Here is a 22269-nt window from a genome sequence, read left to right as displayed (position 1 = left end):
TTATCATTTTCCTTATGTTTGTGTTAGTTAACTGAAAGCTCTTAGTAACAATTTGATTAATAAATAATTAGTAATAGTAATAGTAAATAGTAATTAGTAAATAATTTGATATTTATACCAATTTTCTCCCATGGCCACTTACTCTCCTACAAACATGCAGCTCTGCCACAAAGCTCTCTACTATCAGATCAAAAAGATTTTCTTTAATTAGCCTGGGTCACAGTTTGAAACGTAGTGAGCAAGGGTAATGTTTTGAGCCTTCATCGCTGTATAGCCACTTTTTTTCTTCTGCCAGAGGTGCTGTTTAATCCAATACAGCCTAGTATAAGTACATTTGAGACGTACGAGTTTCTCATTCAAAACCTGATTCTTCTAAGGTATTTTCTAAACAGGAATGTATTGATTTGTTTTTAATGTCCTGGGAAGGGTTGCATGTCTTGTCCTTCTCCTTACATTCAACATAACAGAACGAATTTCAGGGCTCTGAGCTTTGGGGGTTATTTTTGCTCTTTTTAAAAATATTTCTGTTAAGGAAGTTCAAAAAAAGTAGAGCAGCAAAAGGAAAACCAACGTTAAGAAAATAGGAGGAATCCCCCCAGCATCATTTACTGCATTCACTAGCAATGGGGCAAAGAATGAAAATCAACCCCGTTGAAACTAAAAGTCCTTCGTCTCTCTTTGCAAAATTGTCTTCCCATTTTCAGCCAGTTTAATACAATTTGTAGCCTGTGAATAAGGCCAAAGGTTACAGTGAAGGACAAATCCCAATACATGCACAATATGATCTTCATTTATTAATAAAAACTAATTAAGAGAAAATCAGTTACACAGTTTACTACCTGTAATATATTCCTTACGGAATGTGTACTCTTTCCTTGCAGGACTATAGACTTGAGGATCTGCAGAAACCTGGTTTCACCTCACTACTACAATTCTAAATAAAGTAATTTCATCACTTCTGACAAGGATTTAAGTTGTTTGAATGGCACCTTTCCTACAAACCAAACAATCCAAGGCTTAATGGAGCTTGCAGAGTGCACCGATTATCCTTCTGAACGAACAAACCATTAGTGAAGAACAGTACTTTCCCATTTTCCCTAAGAGCCAGCAGTGGGGCAAGAAAGTTTTCCTGTTTCATTAGTAAATGATACAATTTTTTGTTGTGTGTCTCATGTGCCCCAGGACAGTGCTAGCACTGAACTTTGCCATGCTCCGCCATAATATGCTGTTGATTTTTCCTGGTTTGAATGAAGGATGTGGCTCTTTCCAGTTAGCAACTAATCCAGAAATTCAGGTTTTAGGAGCTTGAGACTGTTTCTTCTTTTTGCATGTCAAGACATTCAACAGTGGTGAATAGGGCATATTTTCATTACAAGAATAGTAAAGGGCATTAGTAAGCTTTTAAGTCTGTAAAAATCACACTCTTTCCAATAAAACTCTAAGTAGCTGGGGTTTTTTAATCCCAGCATATAGAAGAATCATTTGGTGATTAAGACACTTTCTTCTTATTGTAAGTCTTCTCATCAGCACAGATCATTGAAATTCATTTATAATACTTCTTTGAAATTTTGGGAGCCACATCAGATGCTTGGTAAGATTACATGTGTTTTACTCCCATAACAAGGGAGTAAAACTAGGAGGAACAAATCCCAAATCTTGATTAATCTTCTGATTCAGAAAGTTATAACCTAGTCTGTGCCATTAAAAACAGTAAGAAATACTGTGATCTGAGTCACTGATCTTTCCTTGCACTTGTCTTGGATTGAGATTTATTGCTGTTGCTTATGTTACTGGTGGATGGGGTACAGCTAACAGCCTGAAACAGATAACCGTTGCCTAATTTCTGCCTCAGTTTCCCTTTGGCAATCGGAGGTGGTAGGGACATGAGTGAGGTCAGGCTGTGATGATGGGTCACTTTCTGTTTTATGTCCAAATAAGTGATATAGCTGAAGGTAAACTGAGGTAAAAGGAGTTAAGTGATATAAAGTTTACCCACTTCTCACTCCCCAGCCTGGAACACCAAAAAAGTAAAGTTATACTTTAAAAAAAAAACCCGAAACCAAAAAAACCCACATAGGTGAGTTTACTTAGGAAAAAGCACTATAATGTATATGATTTTGAACAATAATTCCAGAAAGACGAAAAGGTAATTTCGGAGTATTTGCAGTTTTCTGAAAACCGTGCTCTTCCGTACATTTTCATGTTCATTCACTCAGCTCTGAGGATAAGAACCTTCCAGGAAGCTGACACTCTCCTGAGGAGGAGTCTAACAAGAAGAGCAATGACTCAGCCCTGTACCTCCATAAACACCAGCCACCAGCATGTCACTCGCACATTTATCACGTCAACGTTAGTCATGCGCTCACCACATCAACATGTGTAATTGCAACACTTGGACTCCCCAGGAGGCAACCTCTCACACAGCGCCTGCTACAGCAGATTGCGTAAGACTGCACATCGCAAACACGCCGCGCTGTGCAGCGGGCACAGAACTGCTCGGTGATTGCCAGGGCTGCAAAGGCTGGCACGTACTTTTGGAAAGTCAAGACGCTGACACGGTGTTTGTGCTCCCCAGGCTTGTGCAACAGTGAAGTGGCTAAGAAGAGACCATGACAACATAGGAGGATTTAAATAAAAAAGCTTTGACCAACTGCATTTCATTTATGAAAAAGTAAGTTTTCTAGAAGAAAATATTTTTAACAATATGCTTAAGAAGGAAGTAAGTTTAAATAGCCAAATTCTGTAAAACTAAACCTTGCCTGATACAGCAAGGAAGTTTCTGTAGTATCTGACCTCCTTGCTTTGAAATGTGGAGTCAACATTTATTAACTTTTTCTTTAAAAGTATAATATTCATCAAGAAAATGAAATGTGTACGGAATTATTCATATTTTGTTTCTGGAGGAGTAGGAACTTCCAGTGTTTTCTACTACATTCTTGTGTGGGTGGCAGAGAAAAGAGTGTTAAAGCAAAAGGACAAATAATCCGTAAATATCCTAACTGTTTTATTTGGCTGGGCACAGCACTGGCCTTTAGCATAAACTACTCAATTAGATTTGTGGAGGTATTCAGGGTCTGTTTATGTCACCCTCTGATCTATTTACTCTAGAGGAGTGATACTTTCGGAAACATCAACTTGGCATGTGTACAGAGGTGTACAGCTAACAAAAACATCAATTATACTAGGTTCTAGCTTCCGTATCAATTAAAAATGTAGAGAGGAATCTGAGACTTCTTGTTTTGTTTGAATTGTAGGTGTATGTCAGTTTGATTTTTGGCCAGTTTTGTATTTTCTGTAACAAAAGCCCAATCATTCCTATCTGAAGCTTACAATCCTTACTATCGTGCTGTGACATCAACAGTACCCATGACAGGTTTTACCTTCTGCTATCAGCTAAAACCATATAGAAAACATCAGCCTGAATATAATATAAAAGCAGTAATAAATGTTATTTTTCTTTGAGCTATAAGTGAAAAAACATTTGCGGTTTTTTTCCGTCCTGAGAAGATTTTGCAAAATTCTAGCCAAACATGACTTCTTTTCAAACAGAATCAAATCCTTTTGAGAACACCTGCAAGTCTTCTTATTGAGCAGCTGTCTCAAGCGGGGTGTCCTTTGTAACATGTCTCGGAAGCTCTCTGCATCCGCAACCCTCCAATCCCTGACCCTTGCTACACTCCATGGCATGTTTCTCTGTGGTTCATGTGTCCCTGACATAATATTATGCCAATAATTGTACTGATGTTTTCTCTTTTAAAGCCAAGTCTTAATTTTCAGGTAAATACACAGCAAAAATGCTGGTCATTGGTCAGTATCGCACTCTACAAAAGTCAATCTACGTTGACCCTAGGTGACCTAATTTCCAAAAGCGTCCTCAGTCACTTGCATGTGTGGTCTGCTCAAGTGTAGTCATAAAAAGGAATTCTGTTTTATGGTATTATTTAAGACTTAATATAGTAACATGCCTCAGCAACTCACAGTTCCATAAATGCTAAGACATTTCTGACTCCAGCATTACTATCTTGTTTTTTTATAAAGGAGGAAACAGAGACATGCAGTGATTAAGGGATTAGGGCAGGGTCATACATGAAGTGCGTGTCAGCTGGTGTTAGAATTTAGGTCATTTTCTAACTAAATAAATACGTGCATTGTACAAGTATGGGGAACTGTAGTTGTTTTTGCAAGTTTCACACAATGCTTAGCGCGATTTTCTTCAAAGCACCTACGACAGTCAAGCTCCATTACTTGTCACTTCAGTATATGGCATTACTTGCCTTCCCCGTCCGGCTGCACTAATCCACGTAAGGTCCTTCTTCCTCAGTATGCTTAGGCCTAGCACTAACCAAATGACAGCCACAGGCTGGAAATTCGGGGGTCTGAACAAAACTTGTGAAAATGTGAAAATTCAAATGAAAGCAAGTAATTCTGTAAAAACGACTGATGAAATTCTTAAGTCTTTCTTATCCGCTAACTGTACTCTTAATTGCTAGTGATTTCCTTCTTATTAAACATTAGAGAGCAGTCACTTTTGAAGAGGTAGTCCTAGTCTGTATCACTGCGGTACACAGAGGGAGTCTGAAACAGTAACTTCAGGGGTATCACTTGCTGTGATATATTTCAATGCAGTACTCTCTGACAACTGCCGAAAATAATTTGAATGCCCAGTCAGCACATGAAGTGGAAAAACTATTAATCAGACCATGAACATATATATTATAAGAGGTCTATAATCAATAAAGCAGAAATTATCTAGTCAGCAGATCATTTCTTCTTTTTTAGATTCATTCTGGGGAGAAGAAATCTCGTAGTGAGGAACAAAAATCACTAGCAAACTCTTAAATATTACAAATGTATCACAGTGGAAAAAAATCCTGATTCATGACTGAAGCTGCAATACATTAGTTGATATATTTCCGTTAATATAAAAAAGAATTATAAGATATATCAAATTGGGCAATTAATGCAACAGGATATGGAAGTATTTATGTTTATCCATTTAGAAATAAATATGTACAGCACTGAAAGCTATTTCCAGTATTTTTAAGCGTTGCATTCCTACTTACTAGTACTGAAAATCCACAATTTGTATTGTTTGCTTGTACAATATTTAAACTTTTGATTTTGTTCCTAAATTGATCCATATTTTGATAACCTCATCTTCTCCCTGGATGATAACCATGTATCTGTCCAAAGATACCTGAACCAGAAACTGCAGCCTATGTGAAAAGAGTGAAACATTTGTCTGATTTCAAAGTTTTTGGTCTTTACAATTGAAAATTAGCACTTCTTTTTGGTCTTCAGAAGAAATTCACTATGTTGCTTTAACTGAAATTTCTCTTCACAATAAAAAGCAAAGGAAACTGTTCTAGCATCATGCAACAGGAGCGAGGTCACTTAGCAGATGCGGTTCTCGTAAGTTTGGCCTAATTCTGCCGCTGCTTCTGCACCAGTGAAAGTGAAAGAAGATCAAGCTTCTAAATTTAAAGACCGCAGACTCAGTCTTCCTACTGCCTCATGTCCTTAACTTTAAGCACATAAGAAGTCTTGCTGACCTCTGAAGGACAACCATAGGCAAAGGATATGTATGTAAATCTCAGCAGGGCTGGAACAACTTGCAGTTAAGAGAGACATAATACGGTAAGACAGAAAGGCTAAGCTGCCTTAGAAATCAGAAATAGAGACAAAGGAACTACTGTTCTTGTATCCTGAAAAAAACTGCAGCAATAAAGATAACGCTTTCTAGAGGTGTTATTACAACATCAAACAATAAAATTTTCTGCATTCAGCAAGTTTTAACCAAGCATGACTGCTATTGCTTTTTTGTTCAGTGTGTAGTTTTAGCCTCCTAATTACAGGAAATGTCTATGAGGTAGGTAGGAGTGACATTCAAATGTACAATAATCTTAATTACTGTACTTATATTAATAGGCTTAAATTCCTTAGAAAAAACTCATGTCATCCTACAGAGAAGGAAACGATTTTGAAGATCCTTCGCTTTTAGTCCTTCATTTTATAGTAGTTTCCTATAAAGTCCTTTTAGTCCTTCATTTTAAATTTACAGCAGTTTGCTTGGGTTTTTGATCATATGCAAGGTAACCGCACAGCATTTTGCAGCGTATGTGGCAGGGGGCTACTCCACTGCAAAACGTGTCTCAAGCTACACAGTATAGCTGCAGTATCTCAAATTCACTACAGGATAAGGGCAAGTTAAAACCTCTGCTCTGAAAGACCCATCACTAAGACGTTTAAATCCGTTCACCATCACCCCTTTCATGGAGGCGCTGGAGGTGGATGAACGTGTTTCCAAGAGTGGGCCCTGCAAGGTTCAAGCCCCCCCTCCGTAAATATAATAAATACTATATTGAAGTAAATAACCCGAATATAGCATGAAATAAAATGACCTGTAACCATAAAAAATAAAATCCCGATGCAGCCAGGGAAAGGCCACCCAAGCCTGGGGGGAGCCGGCGGACACGCTGGGCAGGCCTCGACTCCCGCTCCTGCCGTCTCGAGGGCGGCCGGGCACCCTCGGGGGCTCCGGGACCCCGCTCGCAAGGCTGCCGGCTGCCCGAGGAGGCCCTTGCGGGGCCCGGGCGGAGGAGCCGGGCCCGAGGCTCCCCTCAGGCAGAGGGAGCTGAGCTGGGGCCGGGCACGGCGCGCCGGAGGGGAGCGCGGCCCCCGCGGCGCTTGGGTCAGCGGCCCCGGCCCCTCCAGACGCGGGTGCGGAAGCGCGGGCTCCGTCTTGCCCCAGGAGGCTGCCGGCCCCAGGGGGAGCACCGCAGGCGCAGGCCGGGGGGCGGCGGCGGCGGCTCCGCCAGCGGAGGCACGAGGAGGAGCGGGGCCGGCAGACGCGCCGTGCCGCCAGCGCTCGCCCGCTTGTGTGAGGCGAGGCCTCGCCGCGGAGGCGGGAGGCGGCCGGGCCGCTCCCGCAGCGCCCCAGCGGCCGCTCGGCCGGCGCCAGCTCCTCCCCCCGAGGCCGCGGCGCGGCTCCCTTCCCCCTCCTCCCACCCAATCCCGTGCCGGGCGGAGCGCCATGGATGCCGCTGGCTGTCGCCTGCTGCGGGGCTCGGGCCGCTGCCGCCTCCTCGCCTCTCTCCCTGTCTCCCCGCGGCGCTGAGGAGGGGTCGGCTCCGGTGAAGAGGCTCCGGGAGGCTGAGGTGAGCGGCGGGGGCGGTGCGGGGCCGCTTGTGCTGGCGCTGGGGAGACGGCGCCTTTCCTGAGCCGTCAGGCCGGGTCACCCTGCGAGGCCTGCGGCTCTCCAGGAACTCGAGCGTCGCTGCCCGGGCCTGGCGGGTCGGTGTCGGCAGGCCTGGAGGGAGCGGGCCGGGAGGCCCGGCTGCGGGCCGGGGCCCTGGAAGAGGGCAGGTGGCGGGTGTCGGAACGTCTCTGTGTGGGGGCTGAGGGGCAGAGCGGGGCGGCGCTGCCGGGGAGCCCCTCACGCCGCCGGCTCGCCTGTGCGCGGGGGCGGCGAGGAGGAGGAGGGAGGCAGTGCGAGGGCTCCCCTTCCCTGGGAGGCCGGGTGTGGGGAGGGGGCCCCAAATCCCCGCGCGCTGGTCTGGGGCCCGTCTGATGTGTGTGTGTGCGGTGTGTGTGTAGGCCCGGGCGGTGGGGGATGAGTTTGGCTGTGCGGCCTGGCCGCTTTTCTGGTGCGGCTCTCCTGGGAGTCCCGGCCTCTCGCCCTGCTCTGTTTTCTGCTCGGTGGTTCGTTTCCGTCTGGTTAGAGCCCATCTGGGGTGGAACAGCAGGTGCCTGTATTGAACAAACCCCACTTTCACTGTCTCTTAATTTTCTTGTTTCTGTTGCCTTCATCCTTTCTTTCCCCCCTTCCCCCCCCTCCCTCCCCAACTGAAGTTAATGATTTAGTCGCGTTAAGGAGAGATACTATACTTACAATACGATCCCACTTGTACTGGCTGAAAGTAGTTTTATTTAGTCTTGGAACAGGAAATACAGTCTGTAAACAGTTCAGAGGATCATAGACATTGTTTAAAGCACAGAAAATGAATTTAGTAACATTTGAATTACTTTTTTACAGCAATACTGCAGCAATACCAAAAAAATATAACTGGCAAGCAGTAATTGAGTGATCTGTAAAGTAGTTGTGGTCCTAAATTATAAAAAAAACATATCTGTGGTACTTTTGTTTTGTCACATCTTTGAGTTCAAAGCTATTGTGAAACAGCACTGCTGATTCAGTGTACGTTTCTCCATATAATGCCAATTTCTGATTCCCTTTTGTAGATATGCCCTTGATGGAGTTAGTTTTTAACTATTAACTCATTAGCAGCAAGTAAACAAGTAGGCAGACTTTGTCCAGATCGAGCTTCTTCCCCCTGCCCCCCTCAATTTGTGGGGACACTGTCCAGCATTTCATATTTACCTATGAGTTTGGTAAACTAATTCTTTTCTTATAAGCTATATTTAAAAAATAGTCAATTTTTTCTTGTATGTTTAATTTGGAGAGATTTGTTTGTAACCTTTTAGTTTTTATATGAAAATAGTCATGTTTGCTGTGCTCTTGGGCATGGGAGGTGAATTTGACTATTTGTTAGTAAAACACAAAGTAAAAAGCAAGCACGTAGGTCAAAAATATCCCTTAACATTTTAAAGGGACTTTTTTGGTCTTCAGCTTGCATGTACAACTATGGCATAGGACCAACAAATAATGTTGTTTTCCTTATATGTACATGAATTATTTGAATTATTCACTGCATTTTTTTTAAAGCTATGAATTAGATACATTTTTTTCTAAAAAACCCGAACAAACCCCTAACTCTTGAAAATGGAAGTGATTCTTAAATTGTCTTTTTTATCCTTTGACTTAAAAAGCTTATTTTCCTTATGTTTGAATGCTGTTTTGAAAGATGAAGGATTAATAAAACTTTTGCAGAGATTCTGCAAGTCTTTAGTTGTACATCTCAATTTTTTTTGTTTTGTGGTTGGTATTTAAAATGTGACATTTGATGCCTTTCTATATTTGAATACTTTAGTGAGGAGGTAATCGATCTTTCAGAAAGTTGGACACTTCATTATAAAGTGATATTAAAGGAAAGGGGATAGGCAAGACAATACTATTTGTCTTTATATTAGCTTTGAGAATATACAAAAGGGTTAACCACAGGTTTTCTCCTTAAGTTTTAATTTTGAGTTATCCTAAATAAGAGTAGGCACTAAGTCTTGCTTGATTGTCAGCTGGAACTAGAGATTTATTTCCAGTGAAATGGAACAAACTCATTACTGTTTACTCACATATAAAGCTTGAAAAAAAAATAATTGCTGATCAAATATGTGGAAGTTTCCTTAATGTCAGCCCAAAAATATGCTATGTATTTTAGAGAGGAGCAGATCCCAAAAGTTTAAGACAAGATTGTGATGATGTTTTTTTTTTTTTTTTTTTTTACTTTTTCTTTCTAGGTGAAAACTGCAAAAGCCTGGGGCTCGCTGAAGAGAGATATTAATTGTGCTCAAGTTAGTCTGGCTTGAACAATTAAAGGATATTTTTGATACTTCTTAACTTAAGTGGAGGTGGCTTTTTTTAAAAAAAAAAAAAAAAACAACCAAAAAACAAAACCATGGCAGATGTGGACCCAGACACTTTGTTGGAATGGCTGCAGATGGGGCAGGGAGATGAAAGGGATATGCAGCTAATAGCACTGGAACAGCTATGCATGCTACTTCTGATGTCAGACAACGTGGATCGCTGTTTTGAAACGTAAGTAGTTTTGGCTTTCGTTTGTGGAATGTTATTTTCCTCTCTCAGTAGCTGTATATAACATTTAACATTCCTAGAAACTTTCAGCCTCAGAAATGTTTTTACAGACTGAACTTGAGTGTAGATCACTGAAACGAAGAGTTTCTGTTAATGTTGTGTGAAGTACTGCTGTCTGATTAAAAATGTAGTGTCATGTGAGTGATCCGCAGTGCCTGTTCTGACACATGATCTGATTGTTTAATTTAAAGAAGTGTATTCAGAGTTACCATGTGGAAGTGTTGGGGTTTTTTTGTTTTGTTTTGTTTTTAATGGTAGAGAAAACCTTTTTTTTGCATTAAAACTATAATGATCACCTAGATATATTTAAGCATCCATACTCTTGCAGCACTTTTCTGAAGAGATATAGTAGCTTTTTCTGAGCTCTGTAAATCCAAACAAAAGTCACAAATATTAACAACTGTTCACACAAATATTTTGCCCCTTCTTTGAAGAGTGTTGCTGTTCATGCCACCCTCCTTCTCAACTGCATTTGTACACTTCATATAGCACAGTCCCTGTTCTCACTCCTTTTAATATTTCTCACAGCACAAAATGCTGATGTAATCACTTCTATTACTTAATAGTGTTGCTGTGCATGTGTTACACTACTTCCTGTGAGGGCCCATGAGTAGTATGGAAAGGAGGTAGCAAAAGTGTAAACAATCATGACTTTTAAATTTGAAGTCTCTTACATTTTTTTGGTGGTCTTTTTTAATTTGTTTGTTTCCCCAGTTCTGATTTTGATGCTCTTGCATCTCTCCTCTTTTCTGTCTTTTTCATTACTCTCACTTTCCTTTCTTTTGCATCTCAGAGTACGGCTAGTGTCTTTCTGATACGTCCTGCTTCTTAGGAGTGTGGGTTTACAAGCATTTAAGAAGATAGATGTTTGTTACAGTGTTTAGTTTTGTAGCCCTGAAGAAGAGAACAGTTTCGGGCTTCTCTCTTAAGATCTTTCACAACTGCTTTTATTACAGTGAGTGTAAAATTAATACATCTCTACATTGGATCAAATTTGGATTTGTAGTAGTTACGTAACAGTGAGCACAGTTTTGTACACTGCTTTAGAATTTGAAATCGCTTGATCTTGACGTTGACGAGCTTACAAGTAAAATTTTGGCTTGGAAGAGACTTACTGTAGGGAGATGCATTTGACTTCCCTATCTGTTCATCATAGTACTGATACTGGTGGAGCACTCTGTTTTCAGCTTCAGAAAAGCTGATTTACTGACTTCTTAATTTGCTGCTGTAGAAAAGAATTTGGTAGTTAAGAATGAATTTTTCTGACAAATCTAGATGAACTTCCTGCTTCAGTTTAGAACAGAAGTAGAAGTTTGGGCATAAGCAGTTGTAAGGATATCTTCTGGGTATTTGAGAATCAGGAATGAAATGTCAACTTTTAAAGTATAAACGACTTGCGGGTTTTATGCATTTTATTTAGAACAGACTTTCATCGCAATATAAATGAGTGGTCCAAGTGCTTTTTTTTCTTGAAGTATAGATAATGAATGCTCTATTGTTGCAGTGTTGTGGTTTTAAAATTAATTTTTATGTCTGAAAGAAGAAACATTTAAAATACCATTTGGCATTTTAATTTTTGTTTTGAGCCTTGGTATAATTTAATTTTACTGGTCTTCTGCATTGTTGATCTCTTGCTGTTGTAAGCTTCCCTCAAACAGAAGAGAATAAACTGTAAATTGGGAAAAAGTTATCAAGGTTCCCTGCCTGTTGAAGTGATTTTACAATAAAGTTAAAACTGGTACTTTTGATTGGCACTGTGAATATACAGAAGATATGGTTCCACGGTATTTCGTGAGCTGACATGGTAGCTCATTACCTTCAAAAGGGAGAGCTACTTCTTCCCATTTATCACTCACCGTTTTTATTCCTCCCAACCATATTCTTGCTTCATGCCAGTGTCAGGGCTTACTGGACTCCTTTAATTCACTAAAAGAGCAAGCTGCTCTTTAAACCCACTGAAGAAGATGGCTAGTTTTCTGCTGTTACAGTGAATTACAGCAGATCATAGAGGTGTCTGATGAGCACTGGAGGTGGAACTGTGTAACTGGAAATATGGGAGAAGCAGAGAAAGGTATACAGTCTTCAGTGGAGGACTTCTCAGTGGATTGTCTTGGGTGCCTGTGGTATCACAGCCTGCATTTCAGGGTGACTTTATTTTGAAACTCTCTAACAAATAGACGATGTCTTGAAAAGTATTTTTAAAATCTTTCCAAATGACAATTCAAGTAGCCAAAACTGTCATGTGCTGAGAGAGTATAACTAAAATAATCATTGATAATATTTTAAAGTTGCTTTTCAGCGATGTTTTTAAAGGAATTATTGCTTGTCTAAATAGGAGACTTACTATGTGACAGAAGGGTTGCCAAACACATTTTTCAGGAACTAATTTTGAAAATGGTTTCAGTGTGTGCCTGATTTATAATGTGGACATATTTTTTTGTTGGTAAGAAAACCAGACTCTAGACTTTACAACATTTTTTTCTTCTGTTAAGCAAGAAGGGCATTCCCAAAGTTTTGTATGCTGTGCAGATGTTATTTCAAGATCTTGGAATTGTTTATTGCTATTAATTATGTTGACTAAGAAAACTTTAAGGAAATGTTTCATCTGTGGAATTCAACAACTGGAAGATGGAAGGTGGAATCTTGAAACAGTCAATTTCTTGGAGAATGAAATATGATGTTTTTCAGGGATCAGTGAGTGACTTTAAATATTAAGTATTAGTCCACTTTTACATAAGAAATTACTTGCTCTTATGATGTAAGCTAAGAAAAAGCTCATCATTTTAGTGAAGCACATCTGGTGATTAAAAGCTGCATATGGTGAGGACGGGCAAAGCTATGAAACAGACACATGAAAAATACTGACATGAATGCTATATGCTTTTCCTAAAAGCACAACACTGTTTTCAGATTTCTTAAGGAGTTAGGGGCAATACACAGTCTCACTTAGCAAAGAAAGATCACAAACTTGGAGGGAAAAAAAAAAGTATAAAGAGGGCCACGAAGATGGTCAGAGGGCTGGAGCCCTTCTCCTATGAAGACAGGCTGAGAGAGTTGGGGTTGTTCCGCCTGGAGAAGAGAAGGCTCTAGGGAGACCTTTTTGCAGCCTTCCAGTGCCTAAAGGGAGCCTACAGGAAAGCTTGAGAGGGACTTTTTACAAGGACATGTAGTGATAGGACAAGGGGTAATGGCTTTAAACTGAAAGAGGGTAGATTTAGATTGGATGTAAGGAGGAAGCTCTTCACTGTGAGGGTGGTGAGGCACTGGAACAGGTTGCCCAGAGAGATTGTGGATGCCCCATCCCTGGAAGTGTTCAAGGCCAGGCTGGATGGGGCTTTGAGCAACCTGGTCTAGTGGAAGGTGTCCCTGCCCATGGCAGGGGGTTTGGAACTAGATGATCTTTAAGGTCCCTTCCAACCCAAACCATTCTATGATTCTATTGCAATGATGGATTCAAAATCTTGTACTTCATTATTGCAGTCAAGTAATAGGGTTACTTTGCAAACATATTCTCAAGGAAATGTTTTTTGGTTTTTTTTTAAAGCTTTAATTTTAAAAGCTAAAAAATTTTTAAAGCTAATAATTTCTTTCTGTACAAGAGTAATGGATATTGAAACTAGTGTTTCAGATCAAACCAGAAAAATGGAAGTAGGCACAAATGTACGGTGGTGTATTTTGTAGTGTTCCAGCAGAGTTCTAGCAGTATCACAACAGATTGCATGGTGCGCAACCAATAACAGGTAGTGGTGCCAAATAATTGACGTTTCTTTACTTCTCCCCAGATTTACATATTACATCTGATTAAATTCTTTTCAGTGTTACTCATATGTTAGCATTACAAAAATCAGCGGCATATTCATCTTCTGGTGATAATGAGTCACAGACACTGTTAGTCACTTAGCATGAAGAATGGCTAACATTTTACCAGCAGGAAAAGCCAGTAGCTTGAACTGCAGAAACTTAATGAGTGAATAGAAATGGTTCTGTTAAGTAGTTGAATTGGAGTAAAATAGCTAAACTCATTGTGATTATAAGTGTTAGTCCCAAATTGTAGTTAAACTGTGTGCTGTTAAGTCAACTTTAACAGGAGTTTTAAGTATGCATTTTATATAAACATAATTGAAATTATATTTTCAGTGTTTAAATTGTTACAGGTAATTTCAAAGACAATATAGAGGCTGTTAGTTACAATCTCACATTATTAATATAGCCTTTTTCCACATAGGTGTTTCAGTTTATCTTTTGTTGCCCCGTCTGATTGTTTCACTTTATTTTTGGTGAAATAAAATGAGAACTCCCCAGATCTGGGCTTTGTGTTGCTGTTTTCTTTCCCTGTCTGCCGGAGTACAAGTATTTAGCAAGGAAGATGTTATTTAATTATTCTCCTTAATTACAAAGAAAACTTGTAGAACAAGGCAGTAGTATAACAAGTAAAGTAAAACCTGAGTAAAATCTTTTCTACACTGAACAGATGAAATAGGCCTTATTAAAGCTCAGAAATAAAAAGCATATCTTCCCCTTTGGCTGTGTCCTAAGTCACCTCTGTATATTTAGCATTAACAGATTTAGTCAGCAAAGAATTATCAAGAGTTATCAGCTTATTTGACAAATAAAAACAAAAATTATACAAAGGATCGGAATTTAGGGTGTAAAATAGAAATCCTTTCAGTTTATTTTTTAGATCAAATATGTTTATTTTAATTTACATTAAACCTTGTTCTTTTCTAAGTATGTATTCCCTAGGGAAAAGGTATATCTTTACCTTGTATTTGCTAATGTGTAATAACAAGTGTAAGAAGAAATTCCAGTGAACCAAAGACTCTGTTGATGTGAGCTAGTGAGACCGTGGTAGAATAATGTGGAACAGTTTAGCTTTACCTCCACCTGATTGCTTAAAACTACAGGCTCTTGTGTTTATCAGGATTGTATAATTCCAGTAAATCAAAATTAGATGTAGAGGGAAAAACAATTTTTCTTGTAGAGATAGAGATAGGAATCCGAAGTGGTGGGTTTCAGGCCTATTTTTAAAGTTGGGGCTGGCTTTAAAAGCATCTTTGTAATTCAGACAGTGGTAAAGTGCCCTTTAACACATCTAACAATCGTGGTAAAGCTAACAGGCTGAGAGGGCAGCTCTATCCGTATCAAGGTGGTTTCATGTTGTGTCCCCTACAGATTTGCTTGTTTTGTTATTTTAAGGAAAAAAAAAAAGGCCATTATTTCAGTTTTGTGCTGGAGTGCAGCCATGAGTAAATTAGGATAAGTATTGCTGTCAACAATAACCTACAGTTTTCGTTATTTTAAACCATGCAAAGCATATGTTCTTAGTGAATTATTGGTTTGGACTAATACAGACATCTCTCTCAATAAATGAAATTTTGTAAGCCTTACAATGGCAAGACTCATGTGATTCCTAGTAACTTTTTTTGCCTTTTAATGAAGGCAGAGGGTGTGGCAGCAGTGAAATGCCAGCACTGGAGTTATTCACTCAGTGGACTCCAATATAGTGGGATCTTCAACATCCTTTAGAGTGGTTTTTTTTGAGATGGAAGTAGGGGTGTGTGCTGTATATTTCAGGGAGCTATCTTGTTACAGCATAATGTTTAGAACAATTTCTGATTTTTAAGGCTTTTTTTTGTTGTTGGGTAGTTGTTTTTTTTGCAATGGTAAGAGTTTTAACACACTAACGTCTTTCTGGTTGCTGTTTGTAAAACAGGAATTATGGCCTCATTGTCACGGGTATCACGGCGATTAATTAGCCTTGTCTAGTCATTTTGAGAATCTTAATGGTTGCAAAGGCCGGAAAGGAAGATTAGGTCATCTAAATTGACATCCTCTCTTCTGTCATAGGCCCCTATATTTTACCTGGTTATTACTGAATTGAGCATCTTGTTTGATACAAGCATAACATGTAGCTAATGCTTCCAATAGGGCATCCTACCTCATTTTGCCCCCTCTTTTGCTATTTAATCTGCTGCCTAGTTGTCTTTGTTGTTGAAATTTGCTTGTCCTTTTCCATATGAATTGGCCAGACTGCTGCATTCTGTGGTGGGCAGTCAGTCCACCTTTTCCCATTGGATTAAAAGCCAATACCGTTCTTACTGTGAATGTACTTGCACACAAGGATCTCATCAGCTCTTGATCTTCCTCCCCCTCTCCAATTCTTCAATTTCCAAATTTTTCGGAAGTGTTTTCCAGTGTTGCCTTCATCCATGCTGTTTATAGTAGTACATTTAACTTACTGTTACCAGTTATATATCCCAAATTTTGTTAGATGTTTCCAAAACATTGTACAGGAAGTGTGGTTTTAGGTACTTCTCTTCAGAGTTGCTTTCCAGGATATGATTGCTCGCTTCCTAGGTATGGCTTGATGTATTACGTAGACTAAGATCTGTAACTTGGCATTTGTGTGTGTTAAAACACATTTTGTTTAAATGAGCCCGTGCCTCTGAGTAGTCCAGACAATTCTGTATAACTCATCACACTGTCTGTCACTATTTACTAGTCTGCCTTCCGCCCCCGCCCTTTTTTCCCAGTAGTATCATCAAGTACCCTTTGTTTTGTTCAGGGTTCTGTGTGTGAGATAAAATTTAAGTGATTCTTGTAAGTACTACGCAAAAGATGGGTGCAGAATTTTAAGACAGCGAGTTAATGACCTTTCAAAAGATTCCATCTCCTAATAGATTGGATGAGACCAATAAAATAAGTGTTACAGGAATTTCAAATAGCGGGCTTCCTTTCTTGAGTGACTGTACTAGTCAAATTGTTTCAAGTATTGGCCTCTTACGAAGAGGCTATGTAAGAGGCATAGACAGCGTAGATGTTCAGTAGACTGGTAATGGGGAAATGGAAGTTTTCTTTTTTTAAGTTGTTTCTCTTTTTGAGCACCTGGAAAACCAGCAGAATGTAGTGGGGGGATGTGCATATTTAGGCACACTTACAAAATCATACTATTTGTTTTAATTGCTTATTTCTTTTTGAAATTTTAACAAATGTAATATGTACTCGAACCATTATCTGTTTGCACAATTGAGGTTGCTACTAGTGAAAATCACAGGCAGAATATCTGTAGTTTCACATTCTTTAATTTATTCAGCTATTGTGGACCAAGTTTCTGCAAAATTTACAAAATGATGGAGATAGGAGAGCAAACATATGTGGAATTACTACCCTGAGGCAAGACATATCTTTTATAAGATACTGAAAAATACAAAAGGCAGCCCAACACATCCTTTGTAAATTCAAGAGCAAAGCTAACGATAATTTATTTAGAAATTTAGAGATTACCTATCCTGCAGAAGCGGTTTCTTCGTGTGCATTTTTTCTTTTTATTTCATTTTACACAACTGATATTTATTGAATGTGTACTTGAATACTTAGATGATGTGTTCCCTCCTAATAGTGAACTCTCAGAAGAGGGTTCAGCTGTCTGTCCTTTATTTAGCTAAAAGGAAGTTTGAAAGTGTTTCTAAATGTCAAATTTGAATTCTAAATTAATTTCTTTTAATTTCTAATAATGCAGAGTTTCTGCTGGAATAGATACAGGATGGAATTGTTAATTCTCTAGCTTTATTTTATTGGCCTGAGCTGTGATTGCAGTTAAGAGTAGAGAGTCAGAGTTGTAAAAGTTTAATATTTTATAATTGTAGTAAAAGTTCCTAAATTAGCAGCAAATTTTTAGTTGCTTCTTCCTTGTGCCTTTAGAATATGGTGTGGTATCTCTAAAGTCTTATACATAAGTGGATGTTTTCTGGCCTTTATTTGTTCTGTACCAGCATTGTAAGAAAACAGTGTACAATGTGTTTTGGAAATGGGTCCAGAAGAATACGTATAGGCAACGCAGGTGTGCAGGCAGTTCTCTTGTGGATGATCTTGATTACTCTGCTGATGTTTTTGGTTCATATGTGGAAACAATAACATATTTCAGCAAAAGAAACAATGAGGGAAAGTCTGAGATCTCCTCCCATAGAAAGAACTACAGAAAGGAAAAACAATCATTAATCAAAAATAAGTTGGAATTACTGTTGCTTTAAGAACAAATCAGTTGTGCAGGATGTATGTTCTTAGAAACTTTAAAGTTGTGTGACACATTGTTGAAAATATTTAAGTGGTATATTTTTCCTCAAAAACAGTTACTAGTGAGGTTTAAATTCAGTATTTTAATTTTTAGTTATTTAAAATTATTGTTTATTAAATAGTGTAGGCACATATAATTCCGTATTTTCCCACTTTTAACTGGTCTCAGCAGATGGTATGCATTAAAGATCCAGCACAAGTGCTGGCAGGCAGCTGAGCTTGGTTTTCTGCCACAAGTCACATGTCTTGGACCAGGCGCTTGAAGCCGAAGGCTTTGTCACATGGCAGGGGCTCTGCATCAACTGAATCCAGTGGTTACTCTGGAATTGAGTAACACACCCTAATGCTAGCAGTAGTTGTGTTAACCACTTTGGGGATGAAGCGGGGTTGTCTTTCTTCCTTCTTTTGGATTTTGTTTAAACACAACGCTATTCTTTAAACTACCATTATTGTTGCTGTTTTAGCTAAGGCTTTTAAGTGCATTTAAAATATGAAATGTAATTACAGAGATGAGTTTACAGTGCCTATTTTTACTTCCTTGGTATCTTTTTACACTGGCAAGCTGTAAAATCAGCTGAATCACTTCATTTGCGTTTAAGGGCTTAGCACGGGCAGGAGCTTACTGCTGTAGCTATTTAAGAATTTTGAATCCCTGTGGATACTCCTGTTCCTAAAGAGGAGATGGGGCAGGGGGGAAGTAAAGATTCAGAAGTGTGTCAGCATATGGAGTTATGCTGATTATAATGCTGTAAATGCTGTAGTAATATAATTATATTGATAAATTTCTGTAGCCTTTCTTGACATCTTATCAATACGATTGTGATACTTAGGAAATGTTTTTAGATCAATTAAATTTTCTGCAGAGGAAGAATGTATATTAAAGAATTTGTGTATCATGGTATTTACCATCTAATAAACGCATTTTAACACTGAAAGCATGAATATGTCTTTTTAATGGAAATTATACAGAATCAGCACTTTTTTTCAATGTGGTTTAGTTCTTTTCTTGATGTCGGTACAGGGAACAGAGAATGCTCTACTAACCTAATCTTAATGGATTAGAATGTAAAGGGTAAATATTGATACTGAATAGAACTTATTTCAGACTTTTTAAAAACTGTTATTTACAAACCTGTCTTCCAGCAAGATCTTTGAAACATGATGGGTGGAAGGCTCAGAAGATAATAAGTAGCAGAAGCTTTTATCCTGGGAGTACAGGAATGAAGTTGGGTGGACATCCAGAACTGAGAGACTTAAAGTAATTAGCAAGAGCTGTAGCATTGGTCTCAGAGTAACCTCATTAGCTCACTGAAGTCACTCTTCCACTAAGGAGTAACAGAGTAACCTCATTAATTCACTAAGTTGGTCCCTAATCACTCTTCTGAAGTACTCTTTTAAAGTACTTTAGGAAATGCCCAATGTGATGTTAATATAGCTTCTTAGAAATGAAAATCTAAAAAGAGTTTCCTTTAATTTTCATATTCATTAGGAGAAGTGCCTAAATAGAAATCTGAACTTTGGAGCTACCTATTAGCTCCTGTTAGCCATTATTTTCTAATTTGAAAGCATAAAAACTATTAAAACGTAGATTTTTTTTTTTCTGTATTAAGACAAACTTGCCACTGTCTTTTTGTTTGTTCCACTGCAAATAGGTCATTGTGAACAGAGTGATTCCCCTCCCACCCCCAACTTTGAGGATAAAGCAACGTGGGGTTTTTTTTCTGTCATAATTTCTTTTTTCTGAGGTATATTACTGCTTTTATCAAGACCATGTATTAACTAAAAGAAACATGGTGAAACTGGTTTTGATATGAGGATGTTTTACATTTAGAAATTATGCACTTTGCTTTTTTTCCCTTGGTGGGAGTTGAGGCCTGCAGTGATGAAAGGTTTATTTGTGTTCTTTTCTCTTGGAAATCAAAAGCATCATCTGTCAGTAGATGGAAGTGTACTAAAAGCTGAACATCAATTGCTGTCCTGTCACATCAGTTCATTCAGTGCCATAGTTCTCCCCTCAGTCTCCCTGCTGTCCCGGGAAGTTTTGGCAGCCTTGTTTTTCACATGTAGATGGTTTTCTAAAGGCGAGTCCAACGTGCAGGCACTGTGGTACAGGCACTCCTGAAATGCTTTGCTTCACTACCTGTCAAAGTACATTTTAGTTCTGAGCATAGTCTTAGTTGGAACAACGTTAGGGTCTATATTACTGATGGGACCTAATCTTCTGCAGCAAATATTTGAGACAGTTTTAGGTCTCTTTTGTCTGTTTTGGCCTGCCTAAGGAAGCCAGTAGGGATTTACCTTGGAATTAAGGTGTAATAGTGACACATACATAACATGGCTTGTCTGACTCACTCTTTGGTTCCTACTGGTGTTGATTGTATTTGCTTACCTGGTGCTTCATTAAAAAGAGAGGCTGGTCCTCAGAAAGTGCTCTTCTCAGGACCTGGTTGCTAGAATTGCTTCCAGGTGAGCAGTGAATTTCTCTTCCCTGTGCTCCCTTTGCTTACACTTTAGTAACAAAGTGCCTTTACTCAGGATTGGATTATCCCAGCCACCTGTTTGAGAAGACTGTGGCTAGAGCACTGGGGATATGTTGGTACGTCCTTCTTCTCTGCTATTACAGGCTCAACCATTGGTGTAGACTGTGTGTGAATGACAGAACTGGTACTTTTTGTTCCCTCGGTAGCAGGAACTTTAGGGACTGCTAAGGCCTGAGTGGACTTCAGCAGGCAAAAAGAATCTGAATTTATCTGTATGGCATGTGCATGCTTATGAATGTAATCTGTGTGCATCTTTTAAGAGTTCCTGCGTAACTAACCATTCTTTGTCTACCGGAACACTAATTTGTAGTTTTCACCATGAAATAAATACAGTGATGTTTTACTACAGAATATTGAAGTTTGTTTGGTTTTTTTGCTTTGTATTGAGGACATTTTGTAAGTGTATTAATCCCTCTGTTTAAAACTCTTAGCAGTCCATGTGGTTTAGCTAGTGTAGTAAATTTGCTCTCCCTTTATTCAGCTGCTGCTTTTGATTCTACCAAATCTTCCAATGCCTGGACCAAATATTTTTGCAAATAATGTATCTTTAATTATTACAGAACCAAGGTCAAAGTTCTCTTGCGACCTCCAGTAGGAGTAGCACTTCGCGTGTAGGTTGTACATCATCTTCTTGTTCTGAATATTACTACTTGAAGTAGGGCAGAGTTGGACGTCATTCTTACCTGGTCATTTTGCATGCACGTTCAGAGCGGCAATTTAGGTAGCAATTGTGGGCATAATGACAGCAGTGCAATTCATTCCTTTGATAGCTTTTGGAGAAGCTGGAATAAAAAATTGTCTTCCCTAGAACCTCTCTATTAAAATAGCAGAAAATGCTAGTGATGGGTTAACTGATGGTAAACTGGTAGTAACATGCTTTAAAAAGCTGTGAGGAAGTGGAATAAAGAAATCCAATGTAATGATGTGATATGCTAAACAGTAAATCGCAGTTGTTAAAATTGCTGAGGTAGCAAGATACGATATAATAATGTGGGATGATTAGTTTGCATTCTCTTGTCTGTATCTGTCCTATTGTACAGTTATACTTTAGGTTTTCTAGTATGGAATCTGTTCGTTTGCTCTGGTAGTGCAGAGAGATCCTGATCTGTGACAAGAGCTCTCAGATGCTACAATATGACAAATACTAACGACTTGTATGTCGCAGGCAATAGATTAGGAGAAGGAGGTGCTAAATGTTATTAGGGACTTTTCTGGATAGGAGAAGACAATGCAGTGAGAAGTTCAGAGCTAGTAATGACAGAGGCTCAGTCTAGATCTAATGTGTCTAATGATCACAAGAATGCAATAAGTTAAGGTGGGAAGAAGGCAATATTTTAAACTTGCAGGATATGCATGTGTGTGTATGCATTCCTGCCTACTTGCTTATGTGATATTAATGAAGGCCAGTCAATTACATCTGTCCACAAGAAGCTCCTGCTACTGGATTCTTTCACTTAGTTCAGCACAGAAATTTACTGTCTTATTCATAACAATCCGCACAATTGGAATACTGTTTAAATTCTAGGAAATAATTTACATATACAACATATACAATAACAACATACGTTGTTTTGTCTTGTCTCAAACTCTTGACACCCACAGAGTGAAAGACTATCTGAAGAGGCTTGGGCATGGCTTCTTGAAGATGTATTTCAGAAATGCATACAAATACAACTTGATAATTGTGTTTCCATAGGGTTATAAAAAGTCTGTAGCTGACCAGAAAAGCAGTTATATATGAGTAGTGAAGAACCTTGTATGCTTGGCTGGCATAGTAAACATTTTTTTTTCTGCTGATATCATAAGTTCAAAATGTTACAGAACTGTGCTGCTTAGAACAAAGTATAGCAATGTATTGGCCTGAAATAATGTTACAGAGCAGTGGAC

The 22269-nt window shown here is 39.0% G+C and overlaps 1 protein-coding gene across 5 annotated transcripts in view; it reads left to right on the top strand.

Moving 5' to 3' along the window:
* Positions 1-7103: 7103 nt before the first annotated feature.
* The window catches only part of HECTD1 (HECT domain E3 ubiquitin protein ligase 1), a 64096-nt gene continuing 48930 nt past the window's right edge, over positions 7104-22269 (top strand). For all 5 annotated transcript variants that reach the window (XM_050898399.1, XM_050898398.1, XM_050898401.1 and 2 more), the window contains exons 1-2: positions 7104-7157; positions 9415-9712. In XM_050898399.1, the coding sequence (XP_050754356.1) occupies positions 9573-9712 (140 nt within the window). In that variant the 5' untranslated portion in view covers positions 7104-7157; positions 9415-9572. The remainder of the gene's footprint in view (positions 7158-9414; positions 9713-22269) is intronic.

Source organism: Gymnogyps californianus, chromosome 5 (assembly GCF_018139145.2).
Source record: "Gymnogyps californianus isolate 813 chromosome 5, ASM1813914v2, whole genome shotgun sequence".
In the NCBI taxonomy this organism is placed as follows: Eukaryota; Metazoa; Chordata; class Aves; order Accipitriformes; family Cathartidae; genus Gymnogyps; species Gymnogyps californianus.
The sequence above is the reverse complement of the archived record's forward strand: the minus strand, read 5'-3'. Positions and strand labels throughout refer to the sequence as shown.